This window comes from Myxine glutinosa, chromosome 1 (genome assembly GCF_964187855.1).
Source record: "Myxine glutinosa chromosome 1, kmMyxGlut1.1, whole genome shotgun sequence".
NCBI lineage: Eukaryota > Metazoa > Chordata > Myxini > Myxiniformes > Myxinidae > Myxine > Myxine glutinosa.
Window position 1 is genome coordinate 425,535,518 of NC_136261.1, and position 27,609 is coordinate 425,563,126.

Below are 27,609 nucleotides of genomic sequence, written 5' to 3' on the forward strand. Positions count from 1 at the left end.
TCTTCGCCATGACCCCATCCCCCTATCTCTCTCCCCCACTGCCCCATCCACCTCTCTCTCCCTTCCCCACTACCCTATCCCCCTCTCTCTCTCTTCCCCACTACCCCATCCCCTCTCTCTCTTCCCCACTACCCTATCCCCCTCTCTCTTCCCCACTACCCATCCTCTCTCTCTCTCTCTTCCCCACTACCCCATTCCCCTCTCTCTCTTCCCCACTACCCTATCCCCCTCTCTCTCCCCCACTACCCCATCCCCTCTCTCTCTCCCCCACTACCCCATCCCCTCTCTCTCTTCCCCACTACACTATCCCCCTCTCTCTCCCCCACTACCCCATTCCCCTCTCTCTCTTCCCCACTACCCCATCCCCTCTCTCTCTTCCCCGCTACCCTATCCCCCTCTCTCTCTTCCCCACTACCCCATCCCCTCTCTCTCTCTTCCCCACTACCCTATCCCCCTCTCTCTCCCCCACTACCCCATCCCCTCTCTCTCTTCCCCACTTCCCCATCCTCCCCTCTCTCTCTTCCCCACTACCCCATTCCCCTCTCTCTCTTCCCAACTACCCTATCCCCCTCTCTCTCCCCCACTACCCCATCCCCTCTCTCTCTCCCCCACTACCCCATCCCCTCTCTCTCTTCCCCACTACCCTATCCCCCTCTCTCTCCCCCACTACCCCATTCCCCTCTCTCTCTCCCCCACTACCCCATCCCCTCTCTCTCTTCCCCACTACCATATCGTCCTCTCTCTCTTCCCCACTACCCTATCCCCCTCTCTCTCCCCCACTACCCCATCCCCTCTCTCTCTCCCCCACTACCCCATCCCCTCTCTCTCTCCCCCACTACCCCATCCCCTCTCTCTCTTCCCCACTACCCTATCCCCCTCTCTCTCCCCCACTACCCCATTCCCCTCTCTCTCTCCCCCACTACCCCATCCCCTCTCTCTCTTCCCCACTACCCTATCCCCCTCTCTCTCTTCCCCACTACCCCATCACCTCTCTCTCTTCCCCACTACCCCATTCCCCTCTCTCTCTTCCCAACTACCCTATCCCCCTCTCTCTCCCCCACTACCCCATCCCCTCTCTCTCTCCCCCACTACCCCATCCCCTCTCTCTCTTCCCCACTACCCTATCCCCCTCTCTCTCCCCCACTACCCCATTCCCCTCTCTCTCTCCCCCACTACCCCATCCCCTCTCTCTCTTCCCCACTACCATATCGTCCTCTCTCTCTTCCCCACTACCCTATCCCCCTCTCTCTCCCCCACTACCCCATCCCCTCTCTCTCTCCCCCACTACCCCATCCCCTCTCTCTCTCCCCCACTACCCCATCCCCTCTCTCTCTTCCCCACTACCCTATCCCCCTCTCTCTCCCCCACTACCCCATTCCCCTCTCTCTCTCCCCCACTACCCCATCCCCTCTCTCTCTTCCCCACTACCCTATCCCCCTCTCTCTCTTCCCCACTACCCCATCACCTCTCTCTCTCCCCCACTACCCCATCCCCTCTCTCTTCCCGACTTCCCCATCCCCTCTCTCTCTTCCCCACTACCCCATTCCCCTCTTTCTCTCGTCCTCCCCTTCTCACCAACGATGTAATCAGAACAACATCTTTCTTGACAAATCCTGTTTCGTTCTGTAACATAATCCGGTATAAATTGCTCGTTCATCCCAGATAGAATTTACAATCCTGAAGGAATTTGTAAGATATTTCCCAATGTCTCACATCAACATCTTACATCAACAAACATTGTGGAATCATATATTTATAATAATAAAAAGGTGTGTGTGTGTGTGTGTGTGTGTGTGTGTGTGTGTGTGTGTGTGTGTGTGTGTGTGTGTGTGTGTGTGTGTGTGTGTGTGTGTTCGTGTGTGTTCATCTCCTCCATAACTCCAAAACCATGAAACGTACCACCCCCATACTTTGCATACATACTTCTCCACCTCCAATGGATTACATGAATGAAAACTGTGTGTTTTAAAGATAATTTACACTAACAGGCTTATCTTTGGTCAGCCTGCGTTCAGGTCGCACAGCTTGGGGTTTAATTCCCCCATTTTGTCCACTCAATTCAAGTATGCCCTGCATCAGAACAGATCGTGTAATAAAGCTTGCTTGAGTGCTTGAGCTGCTTGGCGAGCGCTCTCCGAGCAGCTTGGTAAGCACTCTCCAAGCAGCTTGGTAAGCGCTCTCCAAGCAGCTTGGTAATGGGTGGAACACCCCTGCTCCCTCCTCAGATTGAGTCTATTTTATTTAGTTCCTTCATTTAAAGAGTAAAAATATGGGCAACACACCTGGTGCTCACCTGGTAGAATAACCAGTATACTGCACTGACTAAAGGTATTTTAAACCAATTACAATGGTTGCCAGAAGACAGGGCAGCAGGGAGAATCATACTGACATAATCAATAGACTTCAAACAAACAAAAACATACCTATTTTGGGGTCCACTCCCACATACCTCCTTTTGTAATGCCTTGAACAAACATTTGTACATCACGTGTGGCGAAGGTTGTGGGGGAGTTTCATCGAAATAGTGTTTGTCGTTTCAGGGGAAAAAGCAAATACCTATTTTGGGGGGAAATATGGCTCCACGCAGACCCCCTGAGACCCCGTTTTTTTATTGTCGTGAACAAACTTTAGTCACAACACAACAAATATCATTTGTGCCAAATTTGGTCGCAATCCCATCAGCGGTTTCGGAGAAGAAGGTTCAAATGTTTACAGACGGATGGACGGACGACGCGTCATCGCATAAGCTCACCTGAACTTCGTTCCAGGTGAGATAAATACACGTGTAAAACGATCAACGTGGAGTGCCAAAACCACTTGGTTTCCATGGTGATACGGTGGCTCGCTTCATGGAGACATCTCCGGAATGGGAAAACAAATGGAGGATGAAAGTAACAGGACAAGCACGATGTTTGAGAGGTATCCACACTCGCTCTGAGGTGTCTAACCTGGGTTTGAATCCCGACCGAGTTATAAACTGTCATCTCGGTGTTTCACAGGTGCAGAGTGACTCATCATTGTGTGTCGACCTGTTAAACAGTGTCACACCTGCAGGATTTTCATTTTCCCTCCCCTCCCCCTCTTCAACCTCTGACCCCTCTCCCCTCAACCTCTGCCGCCCCTCAACCTCTGTCTCCTCCTCAACCTCTGTCTCCTCCTCATCCTTTCGCCTCACTCACAGATCTCCTCCCTCGTCTTCTCCCCTCCCGATCCACTCCCCCTCGAAGTTTTTCTCGGTGAAATAAATAAATAAATAATGTAAGTTGTTCATTGCGAAATCAATAAAGTTGTTGAATCGTGAAGTGAATAAATAAAACAGTTGTTGTAATAAAAGTTTTTTTGTTACAAAGAGATAAATGGTTTGTGTTTCTGTCCGTTTGTCTAACGACGTCCGCGACCCCGTGTCGTGTCCGCAGATGGACGGAGCCCGAGGCTGGACCCAAACTCTGCACATCGACGGATCAAGATCTCCGGGGATCTCAGGACGGCGACTCTAACCAGGACCGAGAATCAGTACCCGGAACATCCTGATCGGTTTGATGTTCGTGCACAAGTTGTTTCCCGTGATTGTTTCTCCTCGGGTCGTCATTACTGGGAGGTCGATGTGGGGTCGAGTCGTTCGTGGGGAATCGGGATCTGTTTAAACTCCATGGGGAGAAAAGGGGCAGAGAGCTGGTTGGGAGAGAATCCCGAGTCTTGGCGTTTATGGAAACATTATGACAAATTATCCGCACATCACAACAAACAACGTACCTCCCTGTCCGTCCCGGGGGATCATGAACGGTTTGGGTTCTTCTTGGATTGCGAGGCGGGAGAGTTGACGTGTTTTGGGGACTCGCGGGTCCTGCACGTGTTCAGGGGGAACTTCATGGGCCCCGTTAAACCCGCTATTGGGATTCGGTATGATGGTAATTCTGTTCATTTTGTACATTTAGTGAAATAAACTTTCATCACGAACTGATCCGGTTATTTTGGGTCAAATCAATCAAATCATTTACCTGTTCATGACGATGTGATTCACCTGTTCATGACGATGTGATTACTGATTAATGTTTATATTATAATAAAGTTTATATAATTTAATAAGTTCATTGTTTATCTTATTTGATGTGAAATGAACTTTAACCCGAACTCTTCACTCTCCTCAAATGCAATAGATTCTTCTTCTTCAAAGCGTCATTGAAAGGGATGTTTGAGTGAATAAAGTCCGTCCAGGTAGATGAAACCCTTTGTGTTTACCTGGAATGGAGCACCGGCGTTAATCGTGAAGGTGACAGTGGGTTTGGATTGGATCACAGGTAGAATGTGGAACCCTGGATGGAATTAACAGAACGTTCATCAGGTATCGCGAATCACACCTTTCGAAACATGGCCAGGTGACCTTTTGGGTGTTACTCTCTCTTTTGCTCCGATGAAGGGTTCAGTAACACCTGAAACGTCAGATTCTCATTGTTTCTCACGGAGGTTTTAATCTTAATCTTTGTGGAAATCTCTTCCATCCAATCAAAACATAGAGATAAAATCATCATTTCATCACCAGTGTATTGACGTCACTAAGTTAATTTAGCGTCATCACGTGAATGCAAATTCCAGAGAAGGCGTCACATCATGTACTGTGATTAACAATTCATATTCACTTGGCAGGAGGTAAACCGTGATCATACAGGTGCTCAGGGCGACATTGCACTCCGGGAGGGGCAGGTTGGGGTTCACTCTCGAATTCTCCAATTGGGGGAAAGTCGACCCGACAACTCTTGGTAGTGGGGACTTCGATCTAGCTATACCTGGATATTTAAACAAAGAACAGGTAAACACCTTCATGTTAAACATTCACCAATTCACTTCTCTTTTTTATTTTACACGTCGACGCCATTGAATGTTGATATTACAACCTACATGACGAATCTTCCCAGGTATGACGTTTGTATCGTGAGTGAAAAACCTGCGATAAAACATGTATGAAATGTGCTTTGTGACGTCACACTAAGGAACAATGTGCAGTGGAATTGAAAACAAGGGTGTTTCACAGGGAGGATGATCCATCAATGCACGGTCAGGGGCTCATCACGGTGTTTCACAGGTAGGATGATCCATAAATGCGCGGTAGGGGGCTCATCCCGGTGTTTCACAGGTAGGATGATCCATAAATGCGTGGTAGGGGGCTCATCCCGGTGTTTCACAGGTAGGATGATCCATCAATGCACGGTAGGGGACTCGTCACGGTGTTTCACAGGTAGGATGATCCATCAATGCGCAGTAGGGGGCTCATCACGGTGTTTCACAGGTAGGATGATCCATAAATGCATGGTAGGGGGCTGATCCCTGTGTTTCACAGGTAGGATGATCCATCAATGCGCAGTAGGGGGCTCATCACGGCGTTTCACAGGTAGGATGATCCACCAATGCGCGTTTTTTTTTTTGTATACTGAATCGAGGCTCGTGAAAGAGCTAACATTTATTTCACAAACAAATCAACCAGACAAACAAAATATACAAAAAGAGGGAGCAGAAGACAAGATGGGGAGAGAAGGGGAAGCACACAACCACAACATTTGAGAGCAGGGAGAAGTGTGGGAGGGAGAGGGCTTGGGGGCAGGAGGCGTGGGATGGGGAGGGGGGGGGGCAAGAGGTATAAAACACAAGGGGACCGAAATTAGCGGGGGCAGAAAAGATCAAGGTTTTGGATGGGGGAGGATAAGAGATGGTGGTGAACAGATGTTTTAAAGACCTGGAGGGTGGAGTGGGATTGAAGAGAGTGAGGGAGTTTGTGAGCCATGGTATGGGGCTCATCCCGGTGTTTCACAGGTAGGATGATCCATCAATGTGCGATAGGGGGCTCATCATGGTGTTTCACAGGTAGGATGATCCATCAATGTGCAGTAGGGGGCTCGTCCCAGTGTTTCACAGGTAGGATGATCCATCAATGCGCGATAGGGGCTCATCATGGTGTTTCACAGGTAGGATGATCCATCAATGTGTGGTAGGGGGCTCAACACGGTGTGTCACAGGTAGGATGAACCATCAATGTGCAGTAGGGGGCTCATCACGGTGTTTCACAGGTAGGATGATCCATAAATGCGCGGTAGGGGCTCATCACGGTGTTTCACAGGTAGGATGATCCATAAATGTGCGGTAGGGGGCTCATCACGGTGTTTCACAGGTAGGATGATCCATAAATGCACGGTAGGGGGCTCATCCCGGTGTTTCACAGGTAGGATGATCCATAAATGCACGGTAGGGGGCTCATCCCGGTGTTTCACAGGTAGGATGATCCATCAATGCGCAGTAGGGGGCTCATCACGGTGTTTCACAGGTAGGATGATCCATAAATGCGCGGTAGGGGGCTCATCCCGGTGTTTCACAGGTAGGATGATCCATAAATGCGCGGTAGGGGGCTCATCCTGGTGTTTCACAGGTAGGATGATCCATCAATGCATGGTAGGGGGCTCATCACGGTGTTTCACAGGTAGGATGATCCATCAATGCGCAGTAGGGGGCTCATCACGGTGTTTCACAGGTAGGATGATCCATAAATGCACGGTAGGGGGCTCATCCCGGTGTTTCACAGGTAGGATGATCCATCAATGCGCGGTAGGGGGCTCATCACGGTGTTTCACAGGTAGGATGATCCATCAATGCGCGTTTTTTTTGTTTTTTTTTTGTATACTGAATCGAGGCTCGTGAAAGAGCTAACATTTATTTCACAAACAAATCAACCAGACAAACAAAATATACAAAAAGAGGGAGCGGAAGACAAGATGGGGAGAGAAGGGAAAGTATACAACCACAACATTTGAGAGCAGGGAGAAGTGTGGGAGGGAGAGGGCTTGGGGGCAGGAGGCGTGGGATGGGGAGGGGAGGGGGGGGAGAGGTATAAAACACAAGGGGACCGAAATTAGCGGGGGTAGAAAAGATCAAGGTTTTGGATGGGGGAGGATAAGAGATGGTGGTGAACAGCTGTTTTAAAGACCTGGAGGGTGTATTGGGATTGAAGAGAGTGAGGGAGTTTGTGAGCCATGGTATGGGGCTCATCCCGGTGTTTCACAGGTAGGATGATCCATCAATGTGCGATAGGGGCTCATCGTGGTGTTTCACAGGTATGATGATCCATCAATGCGCAGTAGGGGGCTCGTCCCGGTGTTTCACAGGTAGGATGATCCATCAATGCGCGATAGGGGCTCATCATGGTGTTTCACAGGTAGGATGATCCATCAATGTGCGGTAGGGGGCTCATCACGGTGTGTCACGGGTCGGATGATCCATCAATGTGCAGTAGGGGGCTCATCACGGTGTTTCACAGGTAGGATGATCCATAAATGCGTGGTAGGGGTTCATCATGGTGTTTCACAGGTAGGATGATCCATAAATGCACGGTAGGGGGCTCATCATGGTGTTTCACAGGTAGGATGATCCATCAATGCGCAGTACGGGGCTCATCACGGTGTTTCACAGGTAGGATGATCCATAAATGCACGGTAGGGGGCTCATCCCGGTGTTTCACAGGTAGGATGATCCATAAATGCGTTAGGGGGCTCATCCCGGTGTTTCACAGGTAGGATGATCCATCAATGCGCAGTAGGGGGCTCATCACGGCGTTTCACAGGTAGGATGATCCATAAATGCACGGTAGGGGGCTCATCCCGGTGTTTCACAGGTAGGATGATCCATCAATGCGTGGTAGGGGGCTCATCACGGTGTTTCACAGGTAGGATGATCCATCAATGCGCAGTAGGGGGCTCATCACGGTGTTTCACAGGTAGGATGATCCATAAATGCACAGTAGGGGGCTCATCCCGGTGTTTCACAGGTAGGATGATCCATCAATGCGCGGTAGGGGGCTCATCCCGGTGTTTCACAGGTAGGATGATCCATCAATGTGCGGTAGGGGCTCATCCTGGGGTTTCACATGTAGGATGATCCATCAATGTGCGGTAGGGGCTCATCCCGGTGTTTCACAGGTGGGATAATCCATCAATGCGCGTTCCGTCCCTCGGATGAACGTTAAACGGGAATCCCGTCTCCCGACATTAGTTGGTGTACGTTAAAGATCCCAAGGTATCCTTCGTGAAGAGCAGGTGAGCTATCGCCGGCATCCTGAACAAATTACAGAACAATTCCACCGTAACCTGCACAGGTCCCTGCACTCAGTCAATGACGCGACCCCGACACCTTGTGCCGCATTCAAAAGAAGAAGAAGATTCCATGAAAAAACACCATACCTGGTTCTATTATGAAGCCTCGTCAGTCCAAACACCATTGAACTTACCGCTAGTTTCACTCACAGTGAAATGTACCTGTTGGAATTCTGCACCTATATCTGGTGGTGGATGCTTCTTCATCACCATCAGGTATTGTGGGATACCTGCCACGTGTTTACTGTGTCCAGTAGATATCAGGTGTGGCAGCACGTTTATACCTCAAGATGCTGTTTCCACCTGCCAGCTCTTTCAGCTTCCACACACCTTTTTAGTACGAGGACCATTTTGATGGACACAAGACACATTGGTATCTCTTGGTTCTTGTACAAGTTTCCGGCCGAACAAGGAACGACTTTGCTGTCGATCTCTCCAGATTAGACCACTCACCTTAGTCTGGAAGTGCTGAATTCCTGCCCATGGAGCTCTCCAGGTGTTTTGGTTCATGGTCCTGATGTAACAGCTTTCAACACCTCATCATCGTTACCTGAATGTTGGTAGATGTTGTGGATAGTGCCACGCGTTATTGTACCTTCCAGTGTGTGTTCATGGAAGTCCAGGTTATCAATGGAACTTTGAGTGAATTTTCCAACTCTATGGTTTGTGGGAATCAAGAGCTCACCTTGATCCTGGTCCACCTGCCTAGTCCGTGACATGGAAGCGATACATCTCTGGCTCGTTGATACCTGACGATATTGTTAAAACGGTTCAATATTTTAACTTTTTCTTTACTCCTGGTTTGTTTCAAGATGTAAAATGCCAGTGGGGATACCTGCTACAGGTGCACAAATACCTTGATCCATATTGAGCACCTTTTCCCGATTTCTCTCATTCGGTTCCATTTTTAAGTCTGACTCATTCATCTCTGGAGTTGCATCAGTCACCATCCAGGCCACGTGATTGTAGAGTGACACAGGTACACATTCAGGTGCAGAATCACAGCGATGAATAAGCAGCGATGGATGACCTTCTCGATTCTTCTTCTTCTCAGTTTCTCACAGGTGTCCTTCACATCATTCCTGAATGATTTAGCAGAATGGTGGAAGATAACCTTCTTTTCAGGATGAGCACCTGTGGTGTGGATTAGTCACCACTTTCCTCTGCACTTTTCTTCAGGCAGGTAACCTTTGATAGAAGATAACCTGTTGACATATCTGATGAACAAATTATAGAAGATTCACCTTTTTGTGGTTCTATCATGACCTTTTATCCACGGTCTGTGTGGTATTCTTCATTCCTTTTTGAGAATGCAGCACCTGCATAAAGTGGTATTCACTATACCAGGTACGGACAACCACCTCCTGTATTTGTGGTGAAGTAAACTCACAAAGATGATTCTGTTCGGATCTTCAGATAAGTTACCATCTTTGTAAGAGGTGAACTACTGCAGAGTATCATCATGTACTGGATCACAGGGTGTTCATCTGCAGGTGAGACTATGTCAAATTTGTACACAAACAGGACTTGTGGTACCGGAAGTCATTATCAATCACGTCAGCACAATTGTCACCATATACCTGGATACGGTGTACCATATTATCATCACCGAGTACCTTTTCTTGCTCCCATATCACATTTTGTCGATTATCCTTCGTACTCACAGGTAGTAGTTGATGTTCACCTGTGCGATCTCGCTCCTTCACACAAACGAAGCACTGATTTCTATGGTCTATGGATTTAGTAGCGGATGACCCAAGGTGGATCTACACCTGATGATCCCAGAGTTCGTTGCTGCGTTTTTGTCACATGTGTTGGACATGATGATTTCACCTTTTCACAATTTCCACATGTGACATGACATCCAGGTACCTTCTCAACAAATTGTTCTTCTTCTTCATTCAATTCTTCCCTCACACTAAATGCTACATCATCAGTCCGGTTGTGGCCATAAAGTTGGGCAGTCTGGACGTCAATGTGGTGGCTTCGGTGGCCGAGGTGTGTGACCAATGTCTTCTGGGATTGATTTTCCTGGTGGAACACGACTGTCAACTAGACCTTGGGCGAGGTCACATGTGGTTGGGTACTGAGAGGCTGCAATTGGTTGGAATGGGGGATTTCTAGGAGGCGCAGGGGGCGTGGCTGGACGTGCTATACTGTGACCGTGCCCCCCAGGTCCGAAGCCGTTGTAATTTCGGAGTTGGCAACAGGTGCTCACCACGTTGGCCAGCATGGGCTAGTGGAGACGTTGATCTTGCCCCCTCACAGGGGGCCAAATTATTAATGGTGGGTCGCATCCCCGTGGACACTTGTGGGCCAATGTTGGCGGTTTGGCTGTTCAACTTATCCGACAGCCCTTGCACGGTAAGGGGCGGAGCTGTCGTAGCCAAATGTAGTAGAGGGCACCAGAGGAGACGGATCCACATGCTTGCCAGGTCAGCCGGACAAAAGGGAGAAATTTGGGGAAAATTGATTGACCCAATGGGAAAAAGGGAAATTAGGAGTGGTGGATGATACTCTTGGACCCGACCAACCTGCGACGACCTGCACTTAAGGTAAGGTTTACTGTCCTTGATGTTTACTGTCCCAAGTGTTCAGTTCTTTCTCAGAAATTGGGACATGGGTAATTCGGATGGGAGCAGGTGAGAGTGACCCAATGGTTGGTAAATCGGTTTGGAAACCAGAATTGTCTTGTTGTGTTTATGTTTGTTTTGTGTCAAGGGTTGAGTTGTGTTTGGAGAGTGAATGTGGATTATAAGATGTATGCAGGCCATGGCAGTTATGAACACAACCACCATTTTTGCACGACCAGTGTTTGAGAATTGAATGGCAGCGGGGGATGGAATGACATGTTGGGTTTTATTGGTGGGGAAGGTGTGTATGTAAACAGGAATGGATCAAGCTCTGGAGGATCAGCGACTGCGGCCCCCTCTGAGGTCATTTGTCCCTGGCAGCCAGTGGTGTCTGGAAATGGGGACCCAATGGAGGGGGCGTCTGGTTGGGCGACCAATGGCAGGGAGACCCTTGGCGACCCAGGAGAGGCTGAGAGAGCCTCGATGGTGCGGAGACCCTCCCCAGTGGGAGGTATAGCGAGGGTGCTGTTTGGTTGTCAAGGACCGAATAGTTAAAGGGGGGAAGAGGGCTGGGTGAAAAATTGGTGAGTCGGTTGACTTGTTTTTGGACTGCGGGCAACACAGCCTGAAGCGTCCCCACCATCTTGGTTGTTTGGTACCTCCCCGCTGCCTAATTGAGGATCACACATGTGTAATAACATTTAAACCATGGATTTGCAAGGTTGGAATGAATGCTTTTGATTATTGGGGTTTATGGGTGAGTGTGTGGGGGAAGGTCCACCGATCCATGTCATTAAACTGTACCAGAAGGACAGGGCCCACGGGAATTTGGATTAGGTAAATTGGGATGGCCCTGCAGGTAACGTTGGATATTGTGGCATCCACCAGGGAACGCAGTCTTTAGAAGGAGGCTGAACAAACGTTATTGAATTTTGGTTAACGTTTGTTGATCAATGGAGAATTATTTGTGTGATGTCTGACATTTTCTACCCGCCCCAGAAGTTTGGAGCGAGGTTTTTCTCCAGTGATTTTTCCCCTACGTTTTTTTACATGTTCAAGGCCCGCCATGCAACCACCTCCAAAAACAACAACAATAACACTGATCAACAGCATTTTCAAAGTTTTATGGTTCTAGTATATATTAAGGTGATTCTAACATTCGATTATGACAAACAATTTTCACGAGCACATCCAGTTTTTGAGAACCAGCATACCATAGGAATATCAGCCACAGCCGAAATTCCTCTTGCACTCACTAATCAGGACTTTGTAACGAGACTATCTGAGCTGGAAAGCCTTGCTTGGGATAGCTTTGTGGCCCTTGCTAACAATTACCTTGGAAATTTTCGAGCACCAAATTATGAAGAGCTTGTGGACAAGATGTTGAAGAGTTACCAGGCACTCGGTGCTCGAATGTCACAAGATACATTTCTTCCATTCTCGTCTGGACATCTTTACACAAAATCTTGGCGAAGTCAGTGATGAACGTGGGGAAAGGTTTCACCAGGAAATTGCCATCATGGACACTCGATATCAAGGCCGATTCAATCCAAACATGATGGGCGACTACTGTTGGACTTTACCGCGTGAATTTCTTTTTTTGTATACAAGATCGAGGCTCGTGAAAGAGCTAACATTAATCACACAAAAAGTCAAACCGACACAAACCGACACACAAAACACAAAATAAGGGGAGCGTTAGACAAGATGGGGAGAGAGGGGGAAGGACACAAGCACAACATTTGAGAACAGGGACATCGAGAGAACTGTGGGAGGGAGAGGGCTTGGGGGGAGGTGGGAAAGGTATAAAACATATGGACACTGCAAGTACTTCCAGGAAAGAAGTTGGAATTTCGAAAAAGTGTATCTGGGATGAATTAGTGGGGGTAGAAAAGATCCAGGTTTTGGATGGGGGAAGTTAAGAGATGGTGGTGAACAGCTGTTTTAAAGACCTGTAGGGTGGAGTGGGATTGATGAGAGTGAGGGAGTTTGTTCCAGAGGCGGGAGAAAAGAGGATTGAAGGAGTGAAGGTGAGCAGAGAGTCTTGATTTTGGCAGTTTAACCATAAGAGGGTTGCAGGCAGATCTTGTGTGACCTGTAGGAATATTTGGGGGACAGAGCCCAGAGAGAGTTGGGGGGCAAGGCCAGAGAGGAGTCGGTAGAAGATGGAAAGACCACCAACCTGCCTGCGGTGAGTGAGTGAGAGGCCCTTGGAGTTAGCTTCATCGCGGGAGATTCCAATGATTCTGAACGTTTTGGTTTCAACAGCGTGAAGACGAGCTAGGTGTGAGGCAGAAGCACCAGCCCAGAGGGGAGAGCAGTATTCCATTGAGCTGTGGATGAAAGCCTTTCATGTGGTGAGGAGCTCAAGTGTGCCAAGGAAGGACTTCGCACGACGGAGGATGCCCAGTCAGCGACTGGCTTTGGAGACCAGATTTGAAATGTGGTTTTCCCAGGAAAGATCATGGCAGATAGTGAGACCCAAAAGCTTGAGTGACAGAACTTCTTGGAGAGGATTATTCAGAAAGTGGATGGGAGGGTTGTCCAGTCGGTCTTTTCAGAGAGACATCGTAAGAGTGTGAGATTTGTCAGGATTGAAAGACATGTTCCACTTGTTTGCCCAGTCTGTGATTTTGTCCAGGTCTGCAGAAAGTGAGGAGGCTGCAGACTGCCGATCTGAGGGATGAGGAATGGAGCGACAGAGAGTAGAGTCATCAGCAAAGAGATAGAGAGGATTTTCAAGAGAGTCAGAGATATCATTGATGAAGACCAGAAAAGCACAGGGTCCAGAACACTGCCTTGGGGAACTCCAGCCTGAACAGGCAGAAGAGATGAGAGAAACCCATTCAGGGCCACACGTTGACTACGACTGGAGAGGAAGTCCGCCAGCCATGCGTGGAGATTTCCATGGATACCAAAGGAGGAGGGTTTGTTGAGCAGAGCGGGGTGCCAGACCATATCGAAGGCATGTGATATGTCAAGGGCGACAGCTCTAATTTCCTGTTTGGCATTGAGGACCTCCATCCATTGTTGAGAAAGCAGAAGCAGCATGTCCAGAGTAGAGTGACCAGGTCTGAAACCAAATTGATGATCAGAGATCAAGCCATTGGAGAAGAGGAAAGATTTCATATCTGAAGCAATGATGGATTCCATGACTTTGCTGATAATTGGGAGAAGGCTGATTGGTCTGTCGTTGCTAGGATCTGTTTTTGCACCTTTTTTGTGCAAAGCCGTGATGTTGGCTGATTTCCAAGCAGATGGCAGATGACCTTGAGCAAAAGAGAGCGTGAAGAGAACAGAGAGAGGGAGTGAAAGAGCGGAAGAACAGGATTTTAGGACCCGTGGGCTGATGCCGTCAGGTCCAGTTGCAGAATCAGAGTCGAGGGTTGACAGAAAGTTTTCCACCTTGTCAGGAGGAAAGGACACAGAGTCCAGGAGCAGCTGGGTATGACTGGGTACGGTGGGTACAGAGAGGGATGGGTTTGGGACACAAGATTTAGAGGCAAACACAGAGTTGAGGCATTCAGCTTTTTCACGTGCGGAGTCAGCCATGTAGCCATTTGAGGTGAGGGAGGCGATGGAGGGGCAACAAACACCAGAAACAGATTTGACCAGACGCCACTAGGATTTGGAAGAGGAAGACAGATAAGAGAGTTCGGTCTTGAGAATGGAGAGGTATTGTTTCCTGGCTCCCCGAAGGGTGGACACACACTTGTTTCGGGCTTTGTGAAAGGAAATGAGATTTCCTTCCATTGGATTTGCCTTCCAGGAGACGAAAGCAAGTTGTTTCTGGGCAACAGCCTCACCACAAGATGCCGTGTACCATGGAAGGGAGGAAGGGTATGACAACTGAAGAAGAGATGGGATAAATCTGTGCATGAGAGAGACCAATTTACTTTGGAAGAATTCCCAGGATGAGTTGATGTCAGAGGCGGTAGAGATGGGAGACCAGTCCAGATGATTGATGGCTGCTTGAAGACCGTGCCAGTTGGCCGGAGTGAAATGCCAGACTCATCGACGCTGAGGAGGCTCTCTGAGAATGGTCAGAGAGATGTCCACTTTAACAAGCACATGATCAGATGAGCGGATTGGAGAAGAAGAAGAGCAGCAGACATTTTCAGGGAAGTTAGTCATAACCAAGCCCAGAAGAGAAGATGCTCCGTTGACTGAGATCCGGGTTGGGAAATTGACAGATTGTGTCAGTCCCAGGGAGTCGCAGAAGTCCTTTGCTGAAGAGCCATGGCTGGTGAGAGAGGTACCCACGCCCAGCCAACTGGCATGGTGACAATTGAAATCACCACATATGAGGAAGAGAGAGTTGGGATGGGTAGATAGAAGTTGGTCCATATTATCAGACAGCGAGATGTAGATGGAGTCATCACTGTTTGGTGGACGGTACAACACACATATGAACAAAAGGTGGTAGCGAACGGGAAGCCGTAGTCAAAGGTATTCCTGGGGGTGAGGTGGAGAGAGGGCAGTGCAGGGCGAGTGAGGAATAGAGGTTTTTTATAAAGATAGCAACCCCACCTCCAGGACGAGGCTCAGGTCTATCATACCGGAGGAGGGAGTAACCTGGGAGAGATACCAAGGAATCAGAGACATCATGAAGGAGGAAAGTTTCTGTTAAGCAGATCACATCTGGTTTGTCGGAAGCAACCTGTATGGAGAGATCAGTAAAGTTTGAGCGAAGGCCCCAGATGTTTGAGGTCCATACCGTTAATGAAGAGGAAGGGGGAGCATCGGATACAGAACAGGGTGGGGGTAGGGGTATGGTAAGATGTGGAAAGGAGGAAGAGGTAGGGAGAGCTGTTGAAGGTGTGTCAGAGATTTCAGAATAGCTTGGAGAAAGGGAAGAATGGGGTGGACAAAATGTTTGATGGTGATTGGGTGAGGCACAGTGAGGTGTTATTTGAGGAGGGGGGAGAGCGAGGCAGAAGGTTGGGGGAGATAAAGGTGAAAGTTGGAAGGGGGAAGAACCGGGCAGGATGCTTTTAGGAGGAGGGTTGAGAGGGGAGTCTAGGAGGGGAGGAGCGAGGGAGAGTCTCGGAGGGGAGGGGTGTGGGGGGAGTTTCGGAGGGGAGGGGTGATGGGGAAGTTTTGGAGGGAAGGGGGTGATGGGGAAGATTTGGAGGGATGGGGCAAGTGGGAAGATTTGAAAGGGATGCTGATGGGGAAGATTTGGAGGGGAGGGGCAAGGGGGTATATTTGGAAGAGATGGGTGATGGGGAAGATTTGTAGGGGAGGGGCAAGGGGGTCGATTTGGAGGGGAGGGGTGATGGGGAAGTTTTGGAGGGGAGGGGTGATGGGGAAGTTTTGGAGGGAAGGGGTAATGGGGAAGATTTGGAGGGGAGGGGCAAGTGGGAAGATTTGAAAGGGATGGGTGATCGGGAAGATTTGGAGGGGAGCGGTAAGGGGGAATATTTGAAAGAGATGGGTGATGGGGAAGATTTGGAGGAGAGGGGAAAGGGGGTATATTTGGAGGGGAGGGGTGATGGGGAAGTTTTGGAGGGGAGGGGTGATGGGGACGTTTTGGAGGGAAGGGGTGATGGGGAAGATTTGGAGAGGAGGGGCAAGGGGGAAGATTTGAAAGGGAAGGGGTGATGGGGAAGATTTGGAGGGGAGGAGCAAGGGGGAATATTTGAAAGAGATGGGTGATGGGGAAGATTTGGAGGGGAGGGGCAAGGGTGTAGATTTGGAGGGGAGGGGTGATGGGGAAGTTTTGGAGGGGAGGGGTGATGGGGAAGATTTGGAGGGGAGGGGTGAGAAAGGATTTTGAAAAGGGTACGATTAATGGGAAACGAACATTTATTGCAAAATGAGTTTCTTGAGACCTTCAAGTCAAAAATACATTTGAGGACGCTGAAGGAGGGCTGGAGTGCAGGAGAGTTTAGGGAATGTAGAAAAAAGGAACTGCAAGAGATGGAATTTTTTTTTGGAATGAATAGATTTGGTGAGCAAGTCGAAAGCATCCTTTTATAGAAGAAGAAGAAAAAGGTGTTATAATATACAACAGAATACAGTTATTCAGGGGAAAGTTTAAACATTTTTAACAACGTGATCACGAACAACGTGATCGAAGAACGAATGAACAAATAAGAACAACGAATAAACGAATAAGAACAGAGAAGGAAATTTGTTTTTTTTTTATTGTCGAGATGTTAAACAAGGAAGTATGGGGTGAAAGACATGGACAAAAACAGAGAACGAAAGTAATTGCAGCGCAATCGACAAACCGCTGAGCAAAAACAAAGCCTCAAGGTCGGACACGGTAGCCGACTAGGCCTCAGAATACGCGACACGAATTAACTGACGATTTTGCATACATGTATGAAAAATTAACACCGACAATGTTACGAAAGACACACTATAGGTGCACACACCGAAAGATAGATACAGTTTCGACAAAAACACAATTGTGAAAAATTTATTTAACTTCGAAAGCGTGAGCGCATGGACAGCTTCAAAAAAACGTGACCTCCAATCTTGCGCATGCGCAAACTCGAGATTTCCATGGATTCTACAAGAGGAGAGATCGGTGAGCAGGGTGGGGTGCCTGACCTTATCGAAAGCATGAGATATGTCAAGGGAGGCAGCTCTGATTTCCGGTCTGATGTTGAGGACATCCGTCCATTGTTGAGATAGCTGAAGCAGCATGTCCAGAGTAGATTGGCCTGGTCTGAATCCACATTGATGATCTAAGATTAAGCCAATGGAGAAGAAGAAGGATTTAATGTCAGAAGTGATGATGGATTCCATGACCTTGCTGATGATTGGGAGCAGGCTCATTGGTCTGTAGTTTCAAGGATCTGTTTTTGGAATATATATATATATATATATATATATATATATATATATATATATATATATATATATATATATATATATATATATATATATATATTGTTGTGGATATGAGAATGTTTTTTTTTTGTTGTTGTAGTGTAAATTGTTGTAAAGATCACCCTTTGTAAATGTCATGATCCTTGTAAATACCTCCGTAGTGTAAAGGTCAAAGGGCGTCTCGGTAGTTATTCCATGAAACACCACATTGCAGGACCCGATAAAACCCCTGTTTAGTAGTTTATTTCCTTATTATGTGTCTTAGGGTAAGGCTGTGTCTCCCATTAATTTAAATACTCCATTGCACCAAGTGAAATAAGAGTAGATCCCCTTTCATTTCATTTCAATGGCCAACTGCATTTTGGCAGTTTTCTTCAACCACCATTGGCCACGAGGCAGGGTTGGGGAAGAAAGGCGGGTCTCCACCTCGTCATAGAGGGGAGGAGTGAGCCAGCCCCGAACAACCAACCGAGCACGAGGGGTTTGGTTTGAGAGGGCGGAGGAAGAGCGTTTGGAGGAGGTTCGCAAAGGTTGAGGGGCGGGGCCTATATAACCCGGCGCGGGGCGTTCCCCAAGGATATGAGCTCTTATGATATGAGCTACGACAAGAGCTGAGTGTGTGGTTTTTGGTCAGAGCTGGGTTGGTCGTCAGTGGTGGTCAGTGGTTGCGTAGAGTGGAGGGGTTTCGTTGAGTTGTCGGTGGTGAGGAAGAGTTGGACTAAGCAAGAGAGAAAGAGTCCTGGAGTTAGTGAGAGAGGGAGAGAACCCGTCATGCCAGAACCCCCACCAGCAGCGTTGGCTTGGCTCCACCAAGCAGCTCCGACCCGCTACCCCGCGCACACGACAGGATCGGTGGCATCGGCGGCCGTCGAGGTCCAGCCCGACGTCCCGTGTGGGATCAAACTCCAGCCAGCTCCGTGCCTTCGTCCAGCCACCCACCTCCTGTCATTCCTGCCTGCAATTTCCATCCATTTGCGTACGTGAGTTTGTTTTGTTCGTGCTGTCCTGGGTAGTAACTAAGTCTGTATAAGCTAGTAATTTTCACTGTGTCACCTGCGTCTCATGTCCCCTGTAAATAAACGTGACTGCTCTTTTTGCTTGTGTGTAAATAATAAACCCCGTTACTCTTCTGTACGTCTTCTTCCTCTTTGCATTCGGTCACTTTAGAGTTTTCCAGATTGAGTAGCTGTGGCGCGATACGGCCAACGTTTGGGTAAATCGGGTTTTAGTCATTGAACAACTGTTCGGCCGCGGTTATACCTCCGCTCGGTAAAAATAACATCCTAATCCGCGGACCGTAACAAATTGGTGTCGGGGAGTGAGATACGAGGCCCGAAGCGCGCTTAACGCGCTCAAAATTACGAGCTGCTGGAAATTTGTGTTGTAAAGCAAAACCCGAATTTTGAAATCGCGCCATGGCTGGTCAAGGCGATCGGATGCCGGTGGGTGAACTAGGAGAGGGGTTAGGAGTAACCCAGGAGCAAATGGAGAGGAGCCATGAGGAGGTGGATGCGGGGGTTTCAGACACGCAAAATGGTGTCCTCGCGCACGTGGGTGTAGCGGCACCAAATTTTGCCGCGCCCGCGACCGTAGCAGCGCCACCGGTAGATTTGAATCTTTTTATGATACAAATGAAGGCCCTTATGGAGAAGAATAGTGAGCAAATGAGGGACGAAATGAGGGCTCAGAGTGAGCAATTGGGGGTAATGAGGGACGAAGCGAGGGGTACCTGTGAGGGATTAGACAAGAAATTTGGGAAGTTAGACGAAAAATTTGAAGGGTTCGACAACGGGATAAAAGAGGTGAAAAATGGGTTAATGGGGTTAGAAAATAGAATGGAAAGCAAATTGCGGGAAATAGGGGAGCAATCCGCCCGATAAATTAAACAAATGGGAGAGCAGATAGAGGAGGTGAAAATCGGGGTAGAAACCAAACTGGATGCTCAGAGGGATGAATTGGGACAGATGAGGGTGGCATCTACAAAAGGAAGAGGAGGAGGTGTGCGAGAATGTCCGACTCTGGGGTGTGTGAGGAAAAAGTGCGCGCCGAGGAGTGAGTGTGCTGTCGAGAGTGAGTTGGTTGTAGCGCGTGTGCGAGGGAGCACATGGAAGCGCGTAGTGAGGAGTGTTACAGAGGATGTAACGGAAGCATGCACGCCTGTGGTGAGTGTTACAGAGGATGTAACGGGAGAGTGTGCGCAAGAGGATGCGCGAGAAAGGTGTGTAACGGACAGGTGCATGAGGAAAGAGTGCGCTGTCGAGAGTAAGGGTGAGTGCGTTGTCAAGAGTGGAGGTGAGAGTAGTAAGAGTGACACGGAGCATGAGTTGGTTGTGACAGGTGAGAAAGGAAGCACACCTGAAATGGTAGAGCGTGTGTGGGAATGCACGCTGGAATTGGTAGTGAGGCACGTGGTTGGGTGTGCGAGTGAGAGGACACCTGTGATTGTCACAGAGGAGGTGACCGAGGAGGGGGCGCGAAGAGGTGTGTTGGTGAGGTGTGCGAGCGACGAGTGTGTGCAAAGGTGTTCGGTGGTCAGGTGTGTGACCAAGTCGGTGAGCGGAATGAGTGTACCGAGGTGTGTAAGAGAAGGTACGACGAGGAGCATGGGAACAGCTGGATGTATGAGCAAGAAAGGGGTAGCGTATGCGTGTAAGCATGCAGGTGAGGCATCGAAGGTAACCGGGTTAGCGGTTAGAACGACATTTAGCCGAATCGGGCCCTCGGTGCGCGTCGGGCAGCTTCGCGTGCCGCGAGGACCAGCGGGGATCCGAACCACGGCGGGTTCGAAAGGACCGCCGTACGTGATCCACGCTGGGCCGCGTTTCGAACGGCCGCGTCCGTGCTCCACTAAGCGGAGCGGGCATCCCGATAGGGATGGTCATCATGGCGACCCCTTTTTGTGGAGACGTTCCGGCAGGTCGAGATCGGGCCATTGGATGGCTCCGTGCCGAGGTGGTGCGTGGGCTCTCGGCCCGGGTAAGCCCCCGTCCCTGCACCGAATGCGGGACGCATCCAGCCGCCGGCACCAAACAACCCGCATTCATTGCTCGGCTTTATGAAACCGGGCTGTGGAAGTGAATTGGCGCACCGAGAGGCACTAGTGAGTGGACGATGATGATGGTGATAGTGATAGTGGATTTGATACGAAATTTAGAATAGTGAATAGAATTGGCAGTAATTTGAAAATTTTTGATTGGCTGAAATTTGGTGTGCAAAATTGATAGTAAGAGATGCATTAGCCATTACGCAACCCATCCACACATCATTCGCCCGGCGTGAACCACATCACATGCCGACAGTTGAAACCTCGACCGTTTTCATCCCTCAGATGAGCGTTCGACCCACATTATCTTCTCCAATACTTTCCCCCATCCGCCTGTGGGGCAGCTTGTCCCGCATTATCTGCCCTGAGACCCATATGCATTTTCATAACTAAATCATACCACCATCGCTTGCCTGGAAAGCCGTTGTCCGGCGCATTGATCAACACAGATAAGATGTACCGTTGCATCTTACGTCTTCCAGCTGCCAATCCGCATCACATCCGTATCTCGATCTTGCAACTGCCATTCTCTATTTCATCCGCTCTAGACAACCTCATTCACCTCATTCAGAGAGACCTCATCCACCCCATACATCATTCATTGTATGGACAAGACTTCCTGTTGGCACCGGAAATTCATTATTGTCTTGAAATCCTACATTCAACCATGTCAATCGCCTCATTTAATATACTTCACGTTACTATCAACGTTCATTCAGCATTCCTCTTATAATTCCATTATCAAACAATGTATTCCTCATGATATTGCATGGCAGGAGTCACAGGCGACCACTATACCGACATGGTGCATAGCACACCGCATGAAGCACCTTGCTGGCAAGGCACGAACGACTCACGTGTAGGAAAGTTGAAGTGGCCCATAATGCATTTGGGCACACATCCTCCAAGCAACCTCATAGCAGGGTTCTCCCCCATACTCACGCATCTTCCTGTTCCATAATGCGCCTTTCTCTCCAGACGGCTCTCCCACACTCGTCCGTCTCAATCCCAACTGCACCTGTTCACAGGATTTTTGGGTCTCTCCCAATCTTCTGCTTATCTCGCCGGCCTCCATGCTAGCCGGGCTGCATCCCCATGCGGCAACTCCACACGTTATTCTTTCCCTCATTCTGAGCCCTTAACTTCAGTTTTTCATAAAGGTGCAACCACCCGATGCGGCTGGTTGCATCATTTTCTTACCTGGCTCATTTTAATCCTTTTTTCGCCTGACTCGGCCACCCGAATGCATTGAAGACACGCACTCCGTCTCCAGAACTCAAATCATTCTAGTTTACTTCAGATTGAGTATTACTCCGACATACCTTAATCTCCCTTAAGATATTTAATTAACGTGCACGGAACATATTCCCGTCCATGCGCCCAGGCGGTCGCTCCCAGCGCACGGCAGCACGACCCCCATTTGCAAGAAGCAGGTCGTGATGCGTACAAGGCGCAATGAAGCGCCCCGAGGCCATCCACCGAAAAATCCTGCCTTTTAGTTTACCGCGCCGATATTTCCCTAATCCGGTCCTCCCGCGGCGCTAACTCGCGGTCAATGCTTGTATAGCGCTTCTAACTTGTCTAACTTATCACCCATGCCAGGGCTTTCCTAAAGGGGTTCTCCCTTCTTAACCTAGCTTAACACTTATCCTGGCCATATTCCTTGGGTCTCCTCCATTAGCCCGCAGCCAATACTTTCGCTGGTTACTATCAACCCCATCAACTCCATCTTGTCTCCAGACTGCCCTGCCTGGGAAGTTCTTGGCTTTACCAAGAAGTCCCCCCTTTTTGCTAACTGACCCCCATTTCTTGGTTCATCAATAGACAACTTGTTACCCGAGCCAAATAGGCCTGTACTTACACACCAGATTCCAATTTGTTCGTGATCCAAGCACGGAATGACGAAATGGGAGACAGACAGCCTGGGTGAGTGAACGGAGCTCAATTTGGAAAGACCCCTCAGTATGAAAGCTCACGTTAATCGAATCAGTGCTGGCCAGCCTCTCCGCTGAGTCTCCACAGGGTCTGCCTCCCAAATATCGCTCAGAGTCGGATCCCACTTCTGACACCAACTGATGAGAATAGAACCATGTTCCACACCTTGAGTTCCTGGGATAACAAGATTTATTGATGAACCAATATCACAGCGCTGTGGAGGGTGTAAGAGTCATACCATTCACAATTGAACAGCATGGCCCCATACACTCCTAGAAAATTGGCAACCCAGTGTTTATTTATATACACAAAATTATACAAAAAATCTCCGCTGAAAAATGGGCGCGGACAAAGGAAAACGGGCCAGATATCTCCCACAGAGACCCTATCTTCTTTGGCATGAGCAAAGGGAAAGATGCGGGAGAAAGAGCACAGTGACATTCTCAAAACTTATCTTCCATGCTGGCCTTTGGTCAAGGACAGACAGACGCGTTTTCACGAGGGGGTCTAACAGAGCAAGCAGTTTCACTATCTTTCTACATTCCTTGGCACAGTTGGACAATAAAGCATAGTTCAAAGCAAGAGGGAACATAGTAAGCTTAATCCTTTTCACAAAGCAACCACTATTAAATGCAAACCACAATTAGATAAGACACAACCAAAGGCATGATCTCGACATATATATATATATATATATATATATATATATATATATATATATATATATATATATATATATATATATATATATATTAGGGTGGTCCTCAAATGTACACCAAAATATAAAATTGGACTTTTTTCAGGTGCTTGTTGCTAAAATTGTTCCTTATTGTGAAAAAAATGAAATGTGCCAAAGATTGTTTCTATATGACTTTATTTAGTACTGTCACACATGGGTTGAAAATTACAATGTTACAGTATCGACACACAAAATTGTTTTTAATAAACAACACTCAGATGTAATCCCAAATCAGTAAGAATGTATGACAATCATCATAAACACACAGAGTAAGAGTCCTCCAGACCATTGAATTCCTCATTAATAAGTTCTGTGGTAAATTATTTCCTCCTTATCTTCTTTGCGTCGGGGAACTGATGGCGATGCCACTCAACAACTTGCAACAGGTACTGGCGCTGCTGTTCATCCTTTGTCAAGACTTGATTGTAGTCCTGTATTAATGCTACACCACGTTCTGCAAAGTCGTTGACAGTGGCAATACCGCGCAAGACCTGCTGTGATGACTGAAATGATGGGTCATCGGCCCACTCACCAGGGTCGTTTTCTAGGAAGTCAGTATTGACTGAATGCAGTAAAAATTCGCAATGAGGCAGAAGTAACAAAATCTGCAACAGTCTTGGCAGCGATGGCTTCTTTTGCTGCAAGATCCACATGTACCCGTGGTTGAGGATTCTTTGGCATTCTTCTTTAAGAGCAGCTACTATCATTCGCTTGACATCAAGCTCAACACTATCGTCAAACAGAGCAAGTCCTGCCAGTTCTTCGCTGAGGTACCACAAGTGATTGGAAAGCTTTTTGCTGGTGGCTTCGGCAATCACTGAATCAGGATAGAAAATGAGTGCTTTTAAGAGAGCTAGGTCTCCAGCGGGAGCACCAATGGCAGATGGAGTGCTGAACCAGGCTTTGGTATACACTGCTCCAACAAATGCTGTAAAACGCTTTATGCCAGTGAGTTCCTTTGGGGTCGGTCGAAACTGATCACGGAACAAGTAGATCTTGATTCCATAAATCACACGGGCCATCCATCCTGCCCGATGCATGGCTCCTGGCTGCATGAACCTGAATCCTCTCGGAGGACGCTCACAAAACAGAATAATAGTCAACTCAAGAAGTTCACGGTAGTCATCTCGTAGTTGGCCCGATTCCAGTTTCTGGGTGCAGAATGAAACGACATCTTCTTTGCAACTTAAAAATACACCTGAAACTACAGAGTCCAGGTCATCAGGCATCATTGGCTTAAACTTGCTTTGGTCAATGGAATTCCAGTTTGACTGGAAACGCTTGAAGATGGCTATCTCAGGTCCTTTTGATGGACCAATAAATGGTTTGAATGCTGCCATTGTTGCCTCTACCACTAGTTCCAGAGTGTGATGCCAACATGCAAAATGTAATAGTGGTCGTCCAAGCTTTTGCTGCAAAATAGTGCACGCACCAAGTGCTGAACCAGTGTTGCTGGCTGTCGTGTCAAAGCTCATACCTGCCACCATGTCTTGCAAATGCCATTCTTCGAGGCATTGCATAACAGCAGCAGCTGATGCTAGTCCAGTTCCTGCTGGCAGCTTTGGCACACCCAGAAGCTTTCCAGTTCCTTGTGGGTCACTGACAATGACAGGAAGGGGATCAACTTTTTTAGTCCCATCGTCTGGAAGGAGCTTGCCATCCCAATGAACCACCAGACTTGTGTTTGGAGCATAGGATGCCTGGATGTCACCTGCAATTGTCTTCCATTGGATCCACCTGGATTTCCTGATCGATGTGCGGTTGATGGCCAACTCTGAAGGGTCGTGTCCCAGAGCAGAGGCTGCTGCTGACAAGATGTGAACAGCTGATCGATCGCTAACCTTGGTGCGGTCGAGAGCTGCTGTTAGGTCCGGTGTGACAATGCTACTTGCACGCTTTCGGCTCTGCCTCTTGGAAGCAGATAGAAAAGCAGAGTCGTCATGATCACTGGCTTCAGCACTGCTGTCTGTTGATGATGCTAGCTCAAGAGTCTCCTCTCGGGCTGCTTGCTTCTCTTTTTCATGCTGCTCTCTTTCAGTCAACACCTTGTCGCGTTGATGTGTCCGCTCCTCTTTTCCTGCTAGCACCTTGTCAACACCAACCATAAAGCCCCGTCGACCTGGCTCCCGTTGTGCATTTAGGAATTCACGGTCCTCTGGTATTTTGATCAGATCAAGGACATCAACATGAGCAATGTCAAATAAGTCACGTAGACCGGTTTGAAACTGCTCTTCTTTCTTTATCTGAGGGACAGATCGCCGGCTCTTTCCTTTAAGGATGGATCTGTATTGTTCTACTTTTCTCTCTAGTTTTGCAATGATATTCCGCTCATCTGCATTGGGGATCCGTGTTTTCTCCCAGATGCATAATGTCTCATGAACAACAGTTGTTGCGACACTGCTTATGTCCAATTTCTCAGCATGATGTAGCTTAACGTATCGCTGCAGAATCTCTTGCCAAGATGGGAACCGAGTTTCTGGTAGTTTTTCAATATGGCAGCCTATCAGCCACACATGGTTCTTTTTTCTGGTTGCTCTTCTTGAAGTACTTGCACTCGCCATCATAACTAAAACAAACCGAAATAATTTCTGTATAGTGCTGATTAGCAGATTAGCAGGGGCCATGTGACAGTGGTAAAAGTTTTCAAAATGAAATGAAATTTTACCCAATTTGTTCTCTCTACAGGTGTAATAAAAAAATGGAAAAGCACTTTAGAAAAGTTAATGTTTACATTTGAGGACCACCCTAATATATATATATATATATATATATATATATATATATATATATATATATATATATATATTGTTGCGGATATGGGATTTGGCCTCCATCCATATCCGCTTGTAAATATTCCCCTATTTCCCCAATACTCCCCAACTATCCCCAATCCCCCATTCCCTAGTCCCATTGTCTGTAAACAACACTCTGTAGCCCCGACCTTCCCCTTTTTCCCCCATTAAATGTCGCACCCAGGTTCACCGCATCTCACGTAGACAACTATAGGACATCTTGCTAGTTATTCTTAGTCTATGTCAGTTAAGGACTCGTTTCCATTAATTCTGACTCTTCGTTGCACCAGAATGTGATTGTATGGCACCATTAGTAAGTTTAGGACCTCCCAATACCTCCCCGCATCTCTTCCTCATGGAACTACAACAACAACAACAACTACAACAACAGCGGGGGCGGTGCGGCGGCGGCGCGGGGAGTGTGCGTCCTCACTCCAGCTTGGTTAGCCACCATTGCCCATGTGCTCCGACGGGGTTACCACGCAGGGGCTCACTGTCAGCTCCTCGTCAAGGGCGGAGCCCGGTAACCCCCCCGCACCCAATAAGAAGCGGCGGACCGATTCCATCTGGGGCGGAGCTAACGAGCCGAGGGCGTGTCACTCCCCGCTGGACATGCGCAGGAAGACGGAGGTGACGTCAGATGCGCCTCAGCTTGGAGAGAAAAGGACGCCACCTCCAGCGCGACGATACCTCCCCGCATCTCTAGACCGGACCGGGTCGATTCTGCCCCTGAGCTCAAGGTGCACCTTGAGCTATCGACTGCCTGCCCTTCCTTGCCATCAATCCCTGTGTGAGTCAGTCTTGTCCCGTTTGTCTGTGGTCTGTCAGGGCTAAGATAAGACCGTGTATAAGTGCCCATCTTTCTGTGCTGTACCTCTGTGCCGTGTAATCTAAACGTTCTGCATAACCATATTATATCCTCCTCCGGAGGTCTTGAGAACTGTACCCCTGGTGTCGTGTCATTTAACCCAGCCGTTGTGTCCGTTCCTTCATTGATCTAACGTAGCGCGATTCGGCCAACGTTCGAGTGTAATCGGGTAACTTGTGTGAACACGGCGGCCATTCCGCTCAGCCCATCATAACATCTAAGTCATGTCCGTAACAATTGGTTGTCAGGAGTTGGATTCGGACCTGGGACTAAATTTGTTAGGCCCAAATTTTGGAACACCAATTGTACTATTAGAGTAACAATTGGTGTCGGGAAGTGGGATCGGTCCCGGAGCGCGTTTCACGCGCTCGAAATTATAACGGCGAAATTTAATTGTGTTTTACAAAAAAAAAAACCCGAATTTTGAAAGTCGCGCTATGGCAGACCAAGACGGCTGGGTTCCGGTAGAGGAGAGTGAGGCAGGGTCGATCCAGGACCAAATTGAGGGACATGAGGAGAGCGAAGCAGTGAGGGTAGCAGGGTCGCAAAATGGCGTCGTCACGCACAAGGTTACGGGCGCGCAAAATGGCGCCTCGCACATGGCCACGGCGACCGCGCCCGCGACCATAGTAGCGCCACCGGTGGATTTGAACCTTTATTTTATGGAAATGAAGGCCCTTATGG

At 48.4% G+C, this 27,609-nt stretch overlaps 1 protein-coding gene across 3 annotated transcripts in view; it reads left to right on the forward strand.

Annotated features, from left to right (window-relative positions):
• Positions 1-27,609, forward strand: part of LOC137411091 (E3 ubiquitin/ISG15 ligase TRIM25-like) — a 212,658-nt gene that overhangs the window by 51,485 nt on the left and 133,564 nt on the right. Inside the window, exon 6 of one of the 3 annotated variants that reach the window (XM_078770638.1) lies at positions 3,417-4,086. The exons of the other annotated variants lie outside the window; for them this stretch is intronic. Coding sequence (XP_078626764.1) covers positions 3,417-3,943 — 527 coding nt within the window. The 3' untranslated portion in view covers positions 3,944-4,086. Of the gene's footprint in view, positions 1-3,416; positions 4,087-27,609 lie in introns of those variants that run through there. 3 annotated transcript variants of the gene reach the window in all.